General features: G+C 43.0%; 2 protein-coding genes across 2 annotated transcripts; one reads left to right on the top strand and one right to left on the bottom strand.

The window, feature by feature from the left end:
- Positions 1-5294: 5294 nt before the first annotated feature.
- On the bottom strand, positions 5295-8507 carry LOC138351801 (uncharacterized protein DDB_G0282077-like). Its single transcript, XM_069303808.1, has 2 exons — positions 8136-8507; positions 5295-5330 (listed from the first exon to the last, which is right to left on the bottom strand). Exons 1-2 carry the CDS (start codon positions 8505-8507, stop codon positions 5295-5297), a joined length of 408 nt encoding a protein of 135 aa, XP_069159909.1.
- Positions 8508-9463: 956 nt separating this feature from the next.
- LOC123774558 (Transmembrane O-mannosyltransferase targeting cadherins 2) lies at positions 9464-16984 on the top strand (the record flags this gene model as incomplete). The annotated part of the gene is given in 2 exon segments (XM_069304063.1): positions 9464-9642; positions 10762-16984. Coding segments are annotated over 2 exon segments (356 nt in total), but the record flags the coding sequence as incomplete, so codon positions are not given.
- Between the last annotated feature and the right edge of the window lie 4680 nt (positions 16985-21664).

The raw sequence follows: 21664 nt of genomic DNA on the forward strand, positions 1-21664 counted from the left end.
GGTGACTTCAACGCTGAAGTAAATAGTGTTCCATGATCCGTCTCGAGGGCGTTAGGAGGTGCTTTGTCTCTCTCTCTTCGAATGCGTAAAATACCGTCAAGTTACCTGTGTCATATATATATATATATATATATATATATATATATATATATATATATATATATATATATATATATATATATATGTGTGTGTGATCATTACTCTCATGTTCCTTATCTTTTTCCTAGTATAGGCAGGTTGTGTTGCATTCTCCTGTCCTCAGCGCTCAGCTGCTCTATATCTGTTAAATCTCTGAACATTTTATATGCATTCACACCACTTGGACTGGCAGGTATAGCGACGGCCTCGTTCATTGCGGTTCGGCGTTCGATCTCTAACAGACCAAGTGGTTGGGCACCATTCCTTACCTAGGTTCTATCCAAGTTCCTTGTCCAGATATCTCTTTCAAGTACTATATAGTGGCACTGACGTAAGGCTTCTTTTTCATAATTACCTTGTTCTACTTCAGGTGAGATATTCATGATGCTGTTGTATATTCCGGAACTGAGCTGATATAAAGGCTGTATATTACTTTCTGGAGGATTTAATGCTCAGGTTTCTAAACTCCATCCTTAAGTTTGCTCGCAATTCACGTGCAGACGACGAGTCACAATAACGTGGCTGAACCACCAGAAGATGAAGAGACGAAGACGTTTCGGTCCATCCTGGACCATTATCAAGTCGATTGTGATGATGGTGATTATCAAGACAATCAACTTGATAATGTTTCAGGCCGGACCGAAACGTCGTCGTCTCCTCATCTTCTGGTGTGTGGTTTAGTCCTTGTAATTCATACGCCGCTGATGTTAGTCCGTCTACGTTCACCTGTAGGTGCACGTAGCTCTCTAAAATAATATCCTCTCATACTGGGATTTTCCTCTGGGCTCTTATCCTCAGTTTAAAACTTCTTTTAGTTTGCATTTGCGAGGAGTAAGGTATAATATCCATTTGTCAAGTCAATCAATGTAATTTGCTGTAATCATCTTCGCGTCTTTTGCTCCTCTCATCAATTTTGCATCGTCTACAAACATTTGTATACAATATCTTATCTCCGGAAGGTCATATGCATGGACCAGGAACAATAGGGATCCAAAGACCAAGTCTTACGGGGTCCCGTTTCTTTCTCCTTTCACATTTCCTCTTTCAATATGACCCCTCTATTTAGTCTTTGTCAGAGGCCGCCAACCCAGTCCAAAACTCTCCAAGATATTCCACCCTGCTTCTCCATCTTCTGTTCTAGCCTTTTATGGGAGACAGTAACAAAAGCTTTTTGGCTGTAGGAGAAGATGCTATCTATCCAGCTCTCACTCTCCTGTCTTGTCTTGGTGACTGTCGTAGAACTCAATCAGGTTTGTCAAGCACGAATTGTGCCCACTATGTTGTTTCTCCCTTGCAAAGTTTTCCCTGAATATTTGTTGATTTTGTTTTGATTGTACATCATGTCCATCAAATGTACATCAATTACACTGGTCTAAAATTTAAGGCCTCCTGTCGGTCTTATCTCGTGAATATCAGTACAATGTTTGCAGTCAACCAAATTTCTGGAAGCTAAAGAATGTCTTACTAAGGTTAGTGTGTTACATAATACCTCTTTCAGAAGTCATGCGATATCTGTTGTGATCCCAATCATTTGCTGAAAAGCTGAATACAATTAGTTGTCTTTCCCTTTAGGTCATTCTCTATCTGGACGTCTTGAAATATTTAACCTTTCATAATCTCTCTAACTGTTGTCAACTTTCATTGTGGACTTCTTTTCCAGCTTCATCTCCTTCTTCAATATACCTGTGTAGTTGAACCTTAACGCAGTAATCAGAGGCTCCCAAGATCTCATTATATATCCATTCTCAATGTCCGACTCACTGTAATTGACCAATTTGGCTTTCCACATGTCAACTCCACCATTGTGATTCTTAATTACCCAATGAGTTTTCCTGTGGCTCAAATCACCAAGCATTGTTACCAGAGGCTGTACCTGCTGTTATCTTCTTTATATCCAACAGATATGCGTGTAGTGGCTTTACAAGAATGTAAAAATACCAATCTTACGTAATCTCACAATACCCATAGTACCTTCTTGTAAAAAAATATTATTATGATACTCTAACCTAGAATTTTTGATCGCAGGATGTACATGACTTTGGGGTGGCCTCGTAGCCTGGTGGATAGCGTGCAGGACTCGTAATTCTGTGGCGCGGGTTCGATTCCCGCACGAGGCAGAAACAAATGGGCAAAGTTTCTTTCACCCTGAATGCCCCTGTTACCTAGCAGTAAATAGGTACCTGGGAGTTAGTCAGCTGTCACGGGCTGCTTCCTGGGGGTGGAGGCCTGATCGAGGACCGGGCCGCGGGGACACTAAAGCCCCGAAATCATCTCAAGATAACCTCAAGATAGACTACAAACACTATCCTCATGTTCTCTGTTGCTAGTATGTTAGTGATGATGTCTCTTGGGTTCGCCAATCCATTACTTTTTACGCATTTCTTAAACTGCCAATGATTTCACCAATAGTGCCAGAGTCAGTCCCTTATTACTTACCTAGTTGTGCTTGCGGGGGGGTTGAGCTTTGACTCTTTGGTCCCGCCTCTCAACTGGCAACCAACTGGTGTACAGATTCCCGAGCCTATTAGGCTCTCTCATATCTACATTTGAAACTGTGTATAGAGTGTGCCTCCACCACAATGGAGTATGTGTGTGCGTGTGTGTGAATGTGTGTATTTACATTTTTGTGCATGCAGAATCGAGCTATTAGCGCTTGGACCCCACTTTTCTAACATCCTAAGATGTGTATGTATGTATATGTTTGTGTGTATTCTCACCAACACACACCACTGTGACTAACCTCCCTTCACAATAATGATTTTAAATACACCCTTACTTCTGGGATGAGAGAAACTATAGCCACATTCAAAGGCTCAATTGACCATCTGAAATCATTCCAATCCCAGCCTAATAACACGTCTGTCTAACATCTTTTTGTATGACCCAAGAGAACCCAAGGGTGGAAGCGTGTCTCTGCAGACTTACTACAACACAAGAGCGTTCCGGCTAGCATAATCCCACGGGAGTTTCGCCTTTAACGCGTCACTTCTTCTCGCTATTATGTAGGCTCCTTGCTCCCTCCTGTCAAATTTGAGTGCAGGCTCAAAGGTCCCTCTTGTCGGCAAGAATCCACACAATGGGCGGCGATCAGGGAGCTGCGACGGCCAAGCCCCGATCAACGAAATGATACGTCACGAATAGTTCTTTGGAAATTGAACAATTGGAAGTATTTTTTGTCTCTTATATATAAGGCTTGTTTTAAAAGGTCGCTCCTCCTTTTTTATTAACCCTCTGCAGCCATGTGCATACATCGTTTGTAAGTGTTGCATTTTATTCGAACGTCGAGCGAAGTAATGTTTTATTTAGAGTTGGAAATGGAAGTTTAGTTGATAGTGTGCAGAGCAAAGCGATGTGTATTTTGAGATGCAGAACGCGAACTTCAGAAGATGAGGAGACGACGACGTTTCGGTCCGTCCTGGACCGAAACGTTGCTTATAATAATCACAAGTCGATTGTGATGGGACCGAGGTTGTTGTTGTTGTTTTAGATGCAGCTGATCGGAACAAAAAGTTCCAAGCAGCGTTCCAATTAGCGTTCCATGGGAGCCAGATTGATTGATTAATGAAGATTAAGCCACCCAAGAGGTGGCACGGGCATGAATAGCCCGTAAACGTAAGATTTGGATGTTGTTGTTATTTTAAATTCAGCTACTTGGAACAAAAATTCCAAGTAGCACGGGCTATGGTGAGCCCGAAGTGGACTTACCTGGCACAGGTAAGAAAACTCACCCAAATGAATGGAATAATACCCTATGAATGTGAAGTTTTGAGTAATAGTGTGTTCGAATTCAGAAGAATGTTTCAGGCAGTGACCACATGGTTCCTTACCTGGGTGTTACTAAGGTGGTCATGGCTGGCATGTCTCGCCCTTAGTACTAGAGACGTCCGGGAAGAGAGAGGACGTCAGAATAATTTCAGAATAAATTGTCATGCTGTAAACATTGTTCTTTTTGTAGATGTGAAGGACGGTCAGTGCTTCAGTGTATATGTTTAGGTGGGCATGTGTATGTGTGTATGTATGTATGCATGTATGTGGGTATGTGTGTATATATATGAGGTTATGTTTAACTGGAATTCGAAAAGGTGCTCTAATTTCGTTCTCACAGCCTTGCTATATTTCTAGCTTCACAGGCTATCTCTCTCTCGCTCTCTTAACACAGGCTATATCTCCGTCTTCACACAGGACTCCAACCGTATTTGTCCTTCTCATATAAAATTTGTATATATCCCTCTCTTCTTCTCAGTACAGATGTGGTAAAAGTAGCACCTGTCACTCACCCGCTCGCTCACTCTTAAAGTACTTCACACCTGATCAAACACCTGTCAGGGACCAGTCACATCTGTCAGGTGTGCTGACAGGCCGTTCACTTGTACCGCCCCGGTGTACAAGTGAACGGCCCCAGATATTGTACAGTTACTGTCATGCTCCATTGTTTCTGGCCTCGAGTTTCTTACATGATAAAATGGGGAGAGAGAGAGAGAGAGAGAGAGAGAGAGAGAGAGAGAGAGAGAGAGAGAGAGAGAGAGAGAGAGAGAGAGAGAGAGAGAGAGAGAGAGAGAGAGAGAGCTAGAATTGCAACACGATATTTGCCGAGGTGTAACCCGTCTTGCAGGAGCACCCACGTCGCTCTCACACACCCCTGACGCCACCCGGCGTCTGCCAGAGTCCTACACTCACTCTTCCCTGCATCATCCTGGAAGAGACTCTTCTCCCGCTCTTTCACCACCCTTTCTACTTCCTCCCTGGTCCGTCCGTGTATGCCCCTATGCCTAACACACACCTCCTGATATACTTGAGTGCTTATATGACGCCATTCATCAAGGGCAGCCATGGTGTGTGGGCGCTGCCTCCCGACAGCGGCAGGCATGGTGTGTGGGCGCTGCCTCCCGACAGCGGCAGGCATGATGAGTGGGCGCTGCTTTCCGACAGCGGCAGGCATGGTGTGTGGGCGCTGCCACCCGACAGCGGCAGACATGGTGTGTGGGCGCTGCCACCCGACAGCGGCAGGCATGGTGTGTGGGCGCTGCCACCCGACAGCAGCAGACATGGCGTGTGGGCGCTGCCACCCAACAGCAGCAGACATGGCGTGTGGGCGCTGCCACCCGACTGCCCACCAGCCCAATACCTTCCCTCCGGGCCCTTATATTTAAATTATTTCAAGAATGGTCCCCCTCCACAGTCCCCGTCGGTCTCTAAGGGGCAAGGAAATTGGTGTAATTTAAAAGAGATTTACTTGCTGACCGAGAGGCCAATTATAAACCAATTTAGCACAACTATCACATCTTCCTTCCTGCTCGTCGTAAGACGTCGCACACATAGAGACGACAGCAACGGTTACTTGTCCCCATCCCCCTCTCCCCTCGCCTTCCTCATCACCTTAATCACCTGTCGTTGACTTTCGGAGAAATGTCGTTAAGATGAGATAATTGCGCGGGTTACGCCCTGAGTGAGCGCGGTGTTCTTTAGGGGGGCCTCTTGTGTTCCCGTTGCTGGCTGGGAGTAAACACGACGACACCGCCACACGAAAAGGAGTCTCACGGTTCGTTTTTCCTACCGTTCGTGTGCTGTTCTGTAGTGCGTTGATCCAAGGTGTGAGATATTAGCTGTGTGTGTGTGTGTGTGTGTGTGTGTGTGTGTGTGTGTGTGTGTGTGTGTGTGTGTGTGTGTGTGTGTGTGTGTGTGCATGTGTGTGTGTGTGTGCATGTGTGTGTGTGTGTGTGTGTGTGTGTGTGTGTGTGTGTGTGTGTGTGTGTGTGTGTGTGTGTGTGTGAACCGAATTTAATATAATAGTTATTGCTACCTATAAAACAAAAAACACCACACAACACTAGAAAAGTATTACTACTACTTATAATACGAGCAACACGTTGCAATAGTTGAGAAAGCGGGACCAAAGAGTCGCAGCTCAACCCTCCCTCCCCGCAAGCCCAACTAGGTGAGAACAAGTATTTATGATCACCCTGGCTGGGTTTAAGGGCCACTCAAACTACTAACGACCTTAAGGGAAATTGTGAGGAGATACCCGCAGTCTATCTATCGTAGACTATCGTAGATACTTGTAACTATCAACAACACAGCGAATTGTGGGTTGCGGTTTACGATATTTTCTCAAGTGTACACGTAACTTTCCCAAGGAAATAATGTAGGTGATGATTATGATAAAACTATTATTTTCTAATGAGGAAAACAAATCATAATACTAATAAGAATAATAAAACGGATTATTAAATGATTATACAATAATTTGTAATATTATTATTATTATTATGAATGTTATACATAGTTATTTTAGTATATCAATTTGCTGTATTTGTATTAGATTATTGGTAATGTTGATGTTCGTTATTCTGTTTAGGAGAGCTCTTAGAGTGTGGTGAGGATGTGGTGAGGGTGTGGTGAGGGTGTGGTGAGGGTGTAGTGAGGGTGTGGTGAGGGTAAGGGGTGTAGTGAGGGTGTGGTGAGGGTGTAGTGAGGGTGTAGTGAGGGTGTGGTGAGGGTGTGGTGAGGGTGTGGTGAGGGTGTGGTGAGGGTGTGGTGAGGGTAAGGGGTGTAGTGAGGGTGTGGTGAATGTTATCAGGGTATTATCAGGGTTACCCTCCAAAGAATACCTGATCAACCAGGCTGTGACTCATACGTCAGGCTGCGAGCAGCCGCGTCTAACAGCCTGGTTGATCAGTCCAGCAACCAGGAGGCCTGGTCGACGACCGGGCCGCGGGGACACTAAGCCCCGGAAGCACCTCAAGGTAGCCTCAAGGTAGGGTGTGGTGAGGGTGTAGTGAGGGTGTAGTGAGGGGTGTTGTGAGGGTGTAGTGAGGGGTGTTGTGAGGGTGTAGTGAGGGTGTAGTGAGGGGTGAAGAGTGTGGAGAATGCCAGTAGCTGAGGTGTAAGAGAAGAGAAGAGAGACAAGTGTAGCGGCCATTACCCAGACTCGGCTGAGAACACCTTCCTATACGAGACGTCAGTAAACAATAAAAGGGCCTCAATAACCACGTATACTCGTTAACGTTTATCGAACGAGAGCTCATAAACTTGTAAGATTTGCATCTTTCTCAGTGAAGGATTCTAGTAGTCGTCACCCGTGCGTGTGTGTGTTGACGATGTGTGCCTGCAGAATCGAGCTATCAGCTCTTGGACCCCGCCTTTCTAACCAATCTATTTTTCCTCTATTATGTCTACTACACATTTCTCTAACATACGCACACACATATATGTGCTTCAGCCTACAATTTAGACCTATTGTCTTGTGTATGACCCTCTCTCCTGTGTGACAGTGAATACTAGCATTATCCTCACTTTAATAAGACTTAATTGAAATCCTCACATTAGGCAATATTGTAAATAAATTTTGTCAATAAAGATGTTATTAATAATATAAACACACACACACACACACACACACACACACACACACACACACACACACACACACACAGGAAGCAGACCGTAGCAGCTGCCTAACTCTCAGGTACCTATTTACTGCTAAGTGAACATGTGCATTGGCTCTTTGGTCCCGCCTCTCAACTGTCAATCAACAGGTGTACAGATTCCTGAGCCTATTGGGCTCTATCATATCACCACTTGAAACTGTGTATGGAGTCAGCCTCCACCACATCACTTCCACACTGTGTGTGTGTGTGTGTGTGTGTGTGTGTGTGTGTGTGTGTGTGTGTGTGTGTGTGTGTGTGTGTGTGTGTGTGTGTGTGTGTGTGTATCCCGCCACACGAGGTAAACAATTCGAACCAATTTTACGTCGATGCGTTTGTACATTTCCTGTCCTCCTTGACGTGGCTCCTCTCCCCCTTCCGCTCCCCCCTCCCCAACATCCCCTCCCCCCTCTCATGGAGGAGGGAGGGCCCTGTAAATGACAGTAATTTGAGTGATGGATCGAGAAGCTGGGCTGGCCCTAGGGTCCTGGTGGCTGCCTCAGAGCTTGTCCGCGCGCCACCACCACCACTACCAGCACCACCACCATCACCACCACCACCACTACCACTCACACCACTGTAACCACCATCACCAACACCACCAGAACCACTAACACCATTACAGCCACCATCAAGACCATTAACATCAGCACTACCAGAACCACTACCACCAGCACCACTATCAGAACCACTAACACCAGCACCACCATCAGAATCCCCAACACCAGCACTACCAGAACCACTATCCTCAATACCACCACCACCTCCACCACCCTGAGGTGTTATCAAGACATAGCAATCGTTCTCCAACACTGGGCTTTGCGTGTTGTGTGACTGGCTGTTTCTTGCCCTGGGGGCTCCAGGATCCTGCCAGACACCCGCTCGGGCACTGTCCGGATCCTCAGCCACACACACAAAAAAACAAATAGAAACCTCGTATTTCATATTTGGGCAAATGATCAAATTAGTTTCGATGGTTTATACATTTTCCCCCCTGGAAACTCCAACGTTTGCCAGAGCCTCGGAGTTAGCGTCCTCTGTGGCTGGAAGATGAGCCCATAGAGTAGGACTTCTGTGGGTCGTCATACATGTTTCCTTTCAATACTGCAACGTGTCTGAGTTGTCAAAACTGGTTGCCGTCGCGAGAGACAGAGATGACGTCTTAATTCGGGTTTCCCTTCGTCTCGTTAGATTCTAATTCCCCTGGGCTTAGGTCATTACTAGACGATATTGTCTCTAGGCTTCTAGGTTGATGTTTTTTTGCCCTCAGTTGACCCCGTCGACTCCTACGCTCTGGCTTTTGTCTTCTGCGGCAGTGTTTCATTGCTGGCTCTTTCCTTGGAGATGTGTTCTCTCTAAGTCTAGATGTCATACACAACACCTCAGCGAGACACAGGTGTCGGGGAACACCTTTAATGATACTTGCGTGGAAGCTCAATAATAATATATAACAGTTAATAAACACAATAAACTTCTAAATAAGAGTATAATAACTTTTACAACAGCAAATTACAACTCGTCATAACAATTACTAACAATAATTAATAAATAATAATGTCGGTATAGTTTCTTGTGTTGATAATATTCATCTTGCAGACGATGAGTCACAATAACGTGGCTGAAGAATGTTGACCAGACCACACATTAGGAGGTGAAGGGACGACGACGTTTCGGTCCGTCCTGGACCATTCTCAAGTCGGGTTCCACAATCGACTTGAGAATGGTCCAGGACGGACCGAAACGTCGTCGTCCCTTCACTTTCTAATGTGTGGTCTGGTCAACCTTCTTCTTATTACGAGAACTTGTTTATGTAACTGTTTATGTAATCACGCAACTTGTTTATGACACTGAGGCTGTGAATCGACTGATTGCCGCTCCTTCTTCTTCTCCTCTTCCCGTAGGTCAGTTCCTGTCGGAGGTGGAGAGGCACGAGGACGCCGCCGACCACTACGTCAAGGCCGCCCAGCTGGCGCCCTCCGAGTACGAGATTATCTTCAACGCCGCCAACACACTCCGCCAGGCGGGCAGGAACAGGCAGGCTGAGGAGTACTACCGTCTGGCTGTCAACCTCAGACCTCAGGTAGGCCACGAACCTCACTGTTTGGGGGGTTCCTGGTAGGCCATGAACCTCACTATTAGGGGGGTTCCTGGTAGGCCATGAACCTCACTATTGGGGGGGGGGGGGGTTCCTGGTTGGCCTTGAACCTCACTATTGGGGGGGGGGGGGTTCCTGGTTGGCCTTGAACCTCACTGTTGGGGTTCCTGGTAGGCCATGAACCTCCCTCTTGGGGGGTTCCTGGTAGGCCATGAACCTCACTATTGGGGTTCCTGGTAGGCCATTAACCTCACTATTGGGGGGTTCCTAGTATGCCATGAACCTCACTATTGGGGTTCCTGGTAGGCCATGAACCACAGTGTCGGGGTTCCTGTCTGGTCGTCCTTTATGGGCTGCCAATCCTATTGAAGAAATTTCTATTGTTAACGAATTTGCAAATTATTTAATAATGAGCTTAATTGTATGCTTGCTTGAAGACCAAATTACTTTTGACTTAATGCAGAAAAAATTAATCAATATTACCTTCCTAATTTTCTTATTAACGTTTTAAATAGTTAAACTAGAACAAGTATATTGCATGTTGTTAAATAAATTCAGAATTAAAGCTTAATGCAAATTTTATTCCTGAAGAGGAGCGCTAATAGAGGTACCGCCAGCTTTGTTATTACTCATTCCTGACGATATCTATTCCAATAATATTTAGTATTAAAGTTAAAATTAAATGACGGAGTTTCAATCAATTTGTGGAAGCCTTTTGGGCTCCTCTTGTAATTCCCACTTTTGAAGTCCAGGTTTTAAAGTACCTGTTGACCAACCACACACTAGAAAGTGAAGGGACGACGACGTTTTGGTCCGTCCTGGACCAATCTTAAGTCGATTGTAATAATGGTCCAGGACGGACCGAAATATCGTCGTCCCTTCACTTTCTAGTATGTGGTTTGGTCAACATATTTCAGCCACGTTATTGTGACTCCTCGTCTGCTTTAAAGTACCTTTCTTGAGAGTCACATCTATAAAGTTTAATTTTTGAAGTCCTCCTCTAGAAGTTCAAATCTTAAAAGACGATAATTTGATGTCCTCATATCACCATATCACATATGTAGCCAGTATCGGAGATATCAGGTGTGTTTGGTTTCTTCCCAGGAGGCCACTTCACATATGAACCTGGGGGCGATGCTGCACGTCAACGGCAAGCTGCTGGAGGCGGAGTCCAGCTACCTGGAGGCGTTGCGTCTCAAGCCCGACGACTCCATTACCAGGACAAACCTGCAGAAGCTCAGGCACCTGCTTGCCAAGAAGGGCATCAGTCCTTCAAGATAACCCGTAGCCGTCCTCTACAGTCTGTAGCATTGGGAAGGAGGGGTGAATGGAAGAAGGACCGTCGCGTGGGAGTGTGTGATCCCAAGGCCGCGCCCACAGACAATTATCCGTGCCTTGTGAATTTTCTTGCGCCAGCTTTCAGAAGCAGGACGCATTCTTTAATCCTTCACGTCCCCCTCCCCCTCAAACCCAGCAAGTGCCTGCAGAGTGTGTGTGTGTGTGTGTGGGCGGGTCGGAGGGCCGCCGAAGGGCCGTCGAAGGGCCGCCAGAGGGCCGCTTACTCCACCATGAGAGACAACCACCACAAAGCTCTCTCACACACACACACACAAACAAACAATGCTCAAGTTGGTCCACGTCGTCGAGCCGTCGTGCAGGCGAGGCGCCGCAGTGACCTAGTGAGAAGACAAGCAGTTATGAGCCGGGGCGGGAGGCTCACCTAGGCTCATTCTCTTACTCACTACATAACGAGAATGAGCCTTAGTGAGACACTCACTCTGGATCATAACTGCTCATCTAGTCACAAGCTTACACAAATAGCAGCGATACCCAGGTTCACGAAGTGATAGTGCAGCAGACTGAGGTTCGTAATTCTTCTGTGGCGTTGAGGTTCAAGCTGGTCCTAGCATCCTGGGAGCAGTAGTTCAGCTTGAGTGCTCTCTGCTTGACCTCAGTCAATATTTGTACACTGGAGATTGAATTGTTGGAAAGTGTTATTTGCTATCTATACAAGTTTCATGTATAAAAAAAAGAAGTATGTTTGGAAAGGAATCCACTTGTATGTGTGACGACCAAAATTTATTTTAAGTAAAGCCATTAATGTATGAACGACAAAAACAAGAGAATTTCCTATTTGAACTACGGCTGTGTTGCCTGAGCGTCGTCAGTCCCTGCGGCTGGCGCCTTGGGTGAAGCGTCTCCCCTGTGAACCTAAACATCGTCTTCAAGACGTAATACACATCATCCAGCTTGTAGTATAATTATTTTAAATATTGTTTTTATAATATATAGACTCCAGAAGATGTTTTCTCAGATCACATCTGTTAGCATACAGATTATATTACGGAACGTTAAAATTAGCAGAGTGCCAAATGCAACATATTAGATCCCAACTTAGTGCCAACATTAGCCGTTCCCAGGCCTTGCATTTTATATTGGTTCCTTAAGTTGTCTCAACTTTTAGTCTCCATAATTACAGTCGTAAGTTCCCCAGCAATGAGTCCTACCACTTCAATGATGTAAAACCAAGCTTTTTTCAGGTGTACAGTCACAGTCTTAGAAAAACTTAAGTCTCAAATTCCCAACGAGCTCGTCAACTTAGTTTCATTCTCTTTTACAGGGTAACTGCAGCTCCACATTCTCCTCCTATGAGTCATTCTGATGATATGATTATCGTCAGTGTTTGTTATATATGAATCGTATCCATCAGTCATATTCATGCTTCTGTATGATTTAGACAGTATTTATCGGTAATAACCTTCGCTTAGAAAATGATTAGCTAAGTTTGTTGTTGTGATGGCCAATCGAATCCACTATGTTCCTCAATAAAACATATATATATATATGTATATATATATATATATATATATATATATATATATATATATATATATATATATATATATATATATATATATATATATATATATATACCTGTGAGCTCATAAGTCTTTCTTCCGAGAAATCTGACTGCGCGTGCGCAAACACACACACACACAAATATACAAACACATAGACACACACAGACACACACACACAAACACAAATACCAAAATACTCGATGGTAAAGGAGGAAACATCCACTATTAACCTCAGCAAATCAAGAGGGTATTGTTGGAAGCTGTAGAACAAGATGAGGCATAGAGATGTGATAAAATAGTTATCTTAAGAGTAGTTGGAAAATTTAACTTGACCATGCAGGCACAAATAGGTGAGTATACACACACATGCACACGCACACACACACACACACACACACACACACACACACACACACACACACACACACACACACACACACACACACACACACATACACACACGAACACAAACACATATACGTGTAAGTATTGCTCCGTCTTCTCCTTGTTCTTATCTGAGATTTTAGTTAGTGATTTGTTCAATATATTTATTCCCTTGTAATGAAAGACGGTGTTTAAGGGTGTGGGATCTCAGCTGGTGGACGCGAAGAGGCTCACAGAGCCGCCCGTTACACATCCTTTACATTCCCCCTTCACTTATTTCGCGCTGCCCTTCACGTATTTCGCGTTGCGCTTCACGTATTTCGCGTTGCGCTTTGACAGGCAGCACTTGCGACTGCTACTTTACCGTGTCCTCCCAACCACTTAAAAAGGTCTTCCACGTCGTTCCGGAAATTGAATTGAAAGTTAGACTGTGATTGTTGTTGTACTTTTTATAAGATTTTATAATAGTGGATTTTTGTAGGTAATTCGACTGTCAAATTAGAGCCGAATACTTTTCGGCTGTTCGTTAAGGATGAGGACAGGTTCGTGCATGAGGTTCCGCTTGTCAGTGGTCCGGGATGTGCAGTCAGGCAGTTTCTGAACCGATTCAGATGCGCGGATGTCCTTTCGTCTTTGCTCCCTTCTCCATCTCCTGCCGGTACATCTTAGCCCCCATTTTCTTACCCTGTCTCTTGCTCCCCGTCTCTTATTCTTCTGCTCACCACCCCCCTTCCCATTTCTATTATTAACTCTTCTGCTGTTCCTGTCTCTTCCACTTTTCTATCCTGTCCCCCCTCCTATTTCCCTTCTCTCTCCTCATTATCGTATTTTCCTCCTACTCTTCAGATCGTGATGAGTATTATTGTAGCCAACTATAAACTGTGATCATATATAGACAGGCCCGGACGCCTCAGCCTACATTATAGAGGCAAACTACGGTTGTAATTATGTAAAAAAAAATGAAAAATAATAATAATTAGGACTCTGGCGAGGACTGTGACGGAGGTATAAGGCTTCCCTCTCAAAAAAAAGGGCAGTTGGAACAGACCTCTCCCCCCCCCTATCCCTTCTGACCCCCTCTCCCCTTCCCTTTGCCCCTTCCACCCGTCTGACAGCCTCGAGGTCATAGGGATCTCCGTTACTATGTAATAGCCAAACCGGATGATGATATCCCCTCCCCCACCTTAGGACAATCCTCGTCAGTGTTGCCATTAGCTCAGCGCCAAGCGCAGCATCCTCGGGGTGGGAGGGGGCGTTCCGGGTCATTTTTAACTGGCCATAGTGCCGAGTCTGCTGTCCTGACTCCATTTGTGTCTGCTTCAACTCGGTTTCAAATATTTAATTAGAAGTAAAGGTCTACTACGTTTTGTATGACAATTGAATAATAAGATGATGTAATAAGATGGATAATAAGATATTTTCGATGTTTAAGAATGTTTAAGGTAGCTAACAAGCACCAATACTCAGGACAACTGGCTCTGGCACGTGGCCTTTAGTAGTCTTGGTAAAACAAAAAAAAAACTTAAAAAACAGCATTCAGTTATAAACAGCATAAAGGATATTTTGTTTTAAGCAGCATTTTAGAAAACTAAAAACATTATTTTAAAGACAAAAACAAAACAAAACAAAAAAAAAACAAAATAGAACATAATTTTTTTTAGAAAGAGTAAAACACGACCATTCAGGAAGTATGACCATTCAGGAGAAATCATCAGTATTCAGGAAGAAAACGCACACTAACCATAAGGAAAGAGCATCAGTCAGGGGGAACTTAGCCAGGTATGGTAAATGATCGCGATCCACTAAATACAATAAACAAGAACAAAACCTTTGCTTGCCCTACTGAACGAAACTGGTCACTAACATCTCACTTGTCCAAGGAATCAATAAACGATTACAGCCATAACAAAAAAAACAGCAACAGACAAACAAACAACAATCACAACAACAATTACAATCTCCCCCCCTTTTTTTTTTAAACTGTATTTGTTTGTATTGACCATCTCGATTTGATATTTGTTAAGTTGGCAAAATGTGACCGAGCTCTATGTACTATAGGCCTGAACATCAGTGCAATATTATGTTTCCTGTGAAGGGAACTGGCGAAACATTTGTCAGCGAGATGATGTCACTGTCGTCAGCTGGTGGCACTGTTGTCGTCAGCTGGTGGCACTGTTGGCAGCAGCTGGTGGCACTGTTGGCAGCAGCTGGTGGCACTGTTGCCAGCAGCTGGTGGCACTGTTGTCAGCAGCTGGTGGCACTGTTGTCAGCAGCTGGTGGCACTGTTGCCAGCAGCTGGTGGCACTTGTTAGCTGGCTTGTCATCTTTTGTCACTGCAGGTACTGCTACCAGCTGATGCCGTTTGTTGTTAGTAGATGTCACTAGCTCAGTGCATTCCGATGTTTTGAGGAGAGTGTTGTGACAAATGTCAACACTGCTGCGGCATCTGTCGAAGTTATAACTGACAGCAATATAAAACGAGGTGTCAATCACTGCAGCTCATGTCTACAGCAGAAGCCGGTGCCCCCTGACATTACCTGCTGCCCCTGATATCAAGTTGGGCCTCTGGCATCAGCTGGTATCCATGAACATGGCAGGTGCCCTAGACATCCGCTGGTGTCCCCTGACATCAGCTGGTGTCCCTGACATCAGCTGGTATCCCTGGCAGCAGCTAGTATCGCTGATTTCACGTGACGTCTGTGCAGCAGCTCCCTTCAACCTCAGAGCCCGGTGATGTGGGGTCGGCGGTCAGAGAAAGCGGCGGGGGTCACACGTGAACCTTCCCTGACTGTTGCTTATCTGGGGGTCACACGTGAACCTTCCCTGACTGTTGCTTATCTGGGGGTCATACGTGAACCTTCCCTGACTGTTGCTCATCTGGGGGGTCACACGTGAACCTTCCCTGACTGTTGCTTATCTGGGGGTCACACGTGAACCTTCCCTGACTGTTGCTCATCTGGGGGGTCACACGTGAACCTTCCTTGACTGTCAGTCAGCGGGGGATACCCCTTGGGCTTCTCCTGACTGTTGCTCAGAGGAGAGGTCACCCTTGGACCTCTAATGACTGTCGATCGGGAAGGGGTCACGCTTGGGCTTCCCCCCTGAGAGGCCACTCTTGAGATTCGCCGGCTATCCACACTCGCTCATGTTATAAATATTATTTTGATTACATTATTGTGATGAAGCCATGTTCTCTAATGTCTTGTAGATGATATGCCAAAGACTACTTAGATATGTTTCTTAGATGTGTAAGAGATGTCGCCTCATATTACTGTTAATAATCCCTTTTTTTCCCCCAAAGGGGAAACGCCGCAAAATCAAAAGTAGTGTTTGTATCTAGAGTTTGGTGGGCGGGGGTGGGGGGCTGCGACCCCTCCTCCCTCCCGGGTGGTGATGTGGTGGTGGGCGCAGGTGGGCGCAGGTGGGCGTGTGTGGTTTTTCCAAACATAAGCTTTATTTATTGCGTTATTGAACCTTCTCCTCCTCTTTCCCTGAGACCTGGCCACCTGCCCCTACCCCTTAGGGGGGGATGGGGGAGGGGGTTGTTGACTAAGTGGGCGACCCCCGCCCAATCCTAACCCCTCCCAACCCCCACCCACCACCACCACCACCACCCCCTGGTCTCACCTCCCTCACCCCCAACCACCAAGTAATTATTTCTTCCTTAATCAAAAACTTAAGGGCTGTGTATATCCCTTATTTCTTGCTTCAATTTCCTTTCTTTCTTGCTAATGGCTATGCTCACCATTTATCCTCCTTCCTGTTAGCCTTCTTTTCTTCATTATTTTATTCCTTTCTCTCTCTCATTCACTCTTTTCAAGTATCTTTATCTGTTAAATATTTTATATGGATATACGTATTTCTTCTACTAAACTCGATCTCTTAATTATTTATTTGTATTGTGTGCTGTATCACAGCTTTTTATTATTAAAAGTCCATTTGTGGTTTTTACTTCCATCTTTCATGGTGATACTTTTCATGGCTATATTTGTATGTTTTCCTAACTGTATTCTATGTTTCTCAAGGCTGTATCCTCTGTCTTCTTGCTGTCTTGCCAACAGGAAATAAAGACTTTGTTTTTATCAATGCATTTTCCTAACCCGTCTTAAGCGACTGCATAAAAAAGTTGTCATTTAGCATAATTATTAAAATCCATAAAAATATAGAAGATAAAAAAGTTAAGAAAAGAAAATTGTGAAAATTAGTACATATATTACATAAATAAGAACGAATAAAAAGAGTAGTATATGTATGTGTATATGTATAAGAAGCAAATGAAACAAAACAATTCAATATATTCAGAATAAAAGGGGGATCAAGATTATTATTTGGAGATTGGATCAAGATTATATATATATATATATATATATATATATATATATATATATATATATATATATATATATATATATATATATATATATATATATATATATATATGTCGTACCTAGTAGCCAGAACGCACTTCTCAGCCTATTATGCAAGGCCCGATTTGCCTAATTAGCCAAGTTTTCCTGAATTAATATATTTTCTCTAATTTTTTTCTTATGAAATGATAAAGCTACCCATTTCATTATGTATGAAGTCAATTTTTTTAATTGGAGTTAAAATTAACGTAAATATATGACCGAACCTAACCAACCCTACCTAACCTAACCTAACCTATCTTTATAGGTTAGGTTAGGTTAGGTAGCCGAAAATGTTAGGTTAGGTTAGGTTAGGTAGGTTAGGTAGTCGAAAAAGTATTAGTTCTTGAAAACTTGGCTTATTAGGCAAATCGGGCCTTGTATAGTAGTAGTATATATATATATATATATATATATATATATATATATATATATATATATATATATATATATATATATATATATATTTAAAATATATAGTGAGGGTACCACCTCTGGTGCCAATGTGGGGACCCATAGCCTCGGAGAAGAAAATAAAAAGTATTCAGAGGAGACCTTGTGGTTTCTCACTGAACACTAATATTATCTTCTCCTACCACCCCCATTATATATTTATGTATATATTTATACATTTATATATATTTACATTCCCTCCAATGCGTTATGTGTGGTTTCCTCCGAGGCTATGGGTCTCCCTTCTTCCAGCCAGAGGTGGTACTCCCTTCTATATATATATATATATATATATATATAATTATAATTATATATAGGAATAAATATAAGAATGAATTCTTTCCTCCTTTTAAATTTTCAGTAACAAATGAGTCCTATTCGGAATCTCATGTTCACAGCCACAATGTACTAAGTGAATCATATTGGTGCATTCCAAATATGGTATAAATATGACATAGCAGCAGACCTGACAGACCTACAAACATGACAGCGCTACAAACCTGGCAGAGATACAAACCTGACAGGTACAAACGTGGTAACGCTTCAACCATAGCCGAGCAACAAATACGTTAATATGATTAAGTAATGAAACACATTAATAAGGAAACTATTAGAACAATTATAAACAAAATTAAATAGGAAAAATATCATTCATTTGATATATTATATTGGAAGTATCCGGTCCATCCATCCCGTAATAAATCTTTGGAATGCCAGGTCAAGCTCCTGGGCTCCAAGCTATATGGTTTACTTACGGTGGCAACTACAATATATATATATATATATATATATATATATATATATATATATATATATATATATATAAAATCTAACGACAAAATAATACTCATTTGCTCATGAAGGGAAAATCATCGTATAGTCCCCTGGTGATCGGTTGGGACACTACTGAAGGTGATGAAGATGACAATACACCGAAAATAGTGAAGCAGGTGACGCAGGTAAGCTTTTAAGCCAAAAATTTTATAGAAATAACTATAAACAAGTTTTCTCTGTGCTGTAACGACATCACTGGACGAGAGGGACGAATATCTGTCGCTTCTATAACCAGACACAAGTCTAGATAGACTTATAGGTTTCCTCTTTACTGGTGTTCTGGGGATTTTTAATTATAATTCAGTGTCGTTCATTTAGATTACAAAACTCGCTCCTTCATCTCTTGCAATCGGGTTTTGTAATCCTCCTTCATCTTTTGTATTTTTAATTGGGAAAAAATTCGGTCTTCAGAAGTTCTCCATGGTCTTAAGGTGGTTCTCCTACAGTGCGGAAAAGCTCAATAATGACAAACTAAGCAAGTTTAGGAAGCTTGGAACGACGCTATGTCAGCTGTAGGTATAGTCAGTCAAGGATGTAGAAGAGCTGGAATAGTCACCCCTAAGGGCTACGAGCCATAACAAATAGAAAATGCAACCCCAAATATTCTTCCCGAAAATTTTTCGTCCGACTCGATGGTTGGACGAAGGGCAAGATTCACGAATCAGTTACGCAAGTACTTACGAACGTGTACATCTTTCCTCAATCTTTGGTTGCATTTATTAAACAGTTTACAAGCATAAAAACTTCCCATTCAACTGTTGTTATTTTGACCAGACCACACACTAGAAGTTTGAAGGGACGACGACGTTTCGGTCCGTCCTGGACCATTCTCAAGTCGATTGTGTAAACGTCGTCGTCCCTTCAAACTTCTAGTGTGTGGTCTGGTCAACATACTTCAGCCACGTTATTGTGACTCATCGCCTGCAACTGTTGTTATTGTTATAAACAGCCTCCTGGTGCTTCGGAGCTCATTAACTGTTTAATAATTGTAAACAAAGCCGCCAAAGATTGAGAAAAGTTGGACAGGTTTCGTAAATGCTTCCGTAACTGCTTCGTGAATCTGGCTCGAGGCTTGAGAGGAGCTGCACGTCTAACCTCCGAAAGAATGCCGTTCGACAGGAACCCAAATTAGAGGCGAGTACTGCATGACTGATGTTATACATGGATTGCCAAGAGTTACATATATTTTTTAGCTTTTAGGCGATTCGCGATATGCGAATTTCCACACCACATTTAGCTGCAAAGTTTTCATTATGTAAAATGAAGTGATATATAACCTTTACTTACTAACATTGTCGTTTCATGGGATAATTATCTAAACTATTCAGGAACGAAGATCACATCGAAGCAAATGTTTCAGATGAATGGTCCAGTCAAATTTCGTTTAAGTAAGTTTGATTCCATGATGTGTCAACGGGAGGAATTACTATGTATAATAGGAAAGGTCTGGTTTCTTGAGTAGTTACAAGAACACACAGACAATTTCTATCTACATCACGCCTTTTAAACTTCGACAGGAGTCTTTCATCCAAAATACAGTCCACTTCTACCCAGATGATATTTTTATTTAGTTCAAATTCGAAGGGAAGGGAAGAAATGGGAAGGGAAGGGAAGGGAAGGGAAGGGAAGGGAAGGGAAGGGAAGGGAAGGGAAGGGAAGGGAAGGGAAGGAAATTAAAGAAAAGTGTCAGCTGGGGGAGAGAATACTGTACAATTTCGAAGTCATTTACAGTAACACAGAAAACGTGCTATTAGAACATTTTAAACCAAATTTTATGCAACTTATTGAACAACTATTGTCAATGTGCTTCTATAGTGTATCCACCAAAAATTGTTCAGAGATTGTCAAAGTCCTTTAAGCAAGGATATGATTCACAGCTCTTTTCTAATATATTGGTTTGCCTTTTGAATTCGTTAGCTGTTCAGTGTAACCTTGCAGGATGATTGCAAGTTCATGGGTCATATGAAGATACTTTAAATGTGTTTTTTTGTCTACAAGATATACCAGAGGATATTTATCCTTAGAGGAAAGAAGGAATGAGAGAGAGAGAGAGAGAGAGAGAGAGAGAGAGAGAGAGAGAGAGAGAGAGAGAGAGAGAGAGAGAGAGAGAGAGAGAGAGAGAGAGAGAGAGGGTTTGAATCCATCAGCAGTAGCAGTAGCTGATAATCTGGCTTAGTAACTTACGCCTTGAAGGCAAAGTGAGAGGCAGGAATCTGGGTCGTCTCCACAGTACTAGCGAGGACAAATCCGAAATTTTTTTTTTTAAGTAATGACCTAGATATATGAGATACCTTTACTGCTCAACACTGTGGATCACCAAGCTTGGATGCCCACCTTACAACCACACAATTTATATAATAAGTTCTCTTCCCAGCAGTCAATTGCCCTTTTTTGTACTCGTCCCATTGAATTTACCGAATTACTAAAGAATGATTTTTTTTGGATAAGTTAATCTATTGATAATGTGATTCAAGACTCTTGAATTTTCACTGAGAGCAATTCTTCACTGAAACCTAAAATATATCAGGTCACCTAGTTGATGTTTCTCTACTCTATTGAGAAAATTTGCGATCTGGAATTTTGAAAAAAAAGATGCAAAACTTTTAAAATAATCCAGGATTTGAACGTTTTCTGTCAGAATAACATCCAAGTTTAATTTTCCCCTCGAGTTACGCAGAACGCGTTTATTTCTTAACCCCCAAGCCAAGTGCGCTTAAGTATAGTAAGAGACTACAAGCGTCTATTGTAGTCACGATGCTCATACGATTATGAGAGAACTTGATTGTGCTTGTGCAACCAGCGTAGCGCGAACACACGCAACGAAGATCTCTTGCCTTTGATCTGTAATCATCAAGATCAGTGATGGTCCCGACAGATGGCCACAGCAACACTGATACGATTTGCGAGACCTAAGAGACCCGAAACATTCATCAAATTCTCGTGCCAACCATTTGGATAATGTCTGTCGAATGAATACCTTGCTGACACTCATCTTGACATACCTACTCATCAACCTGCTCAGTGAGATAGAATTTTGGATTACTGTTCTCTTACCCATGGCTATATCAT

Source organism: Procambarus clarkii, chromosome 51, assembly GCF_040958095.1.
Source record: "Procambarus clarkii isolate CNS0578487 chromosome 51, FALCON_Pclarkii_2.0, whole genome shotgun sequence".
In the NCBI taxonomy this organism is placed as follows: domain Eukaryota; kingdom Metazoa; phylum Arthropoda; class Malacostraca; order Decapoda; family Cambaridae; genus Procambarus; species Procambarus clarkii.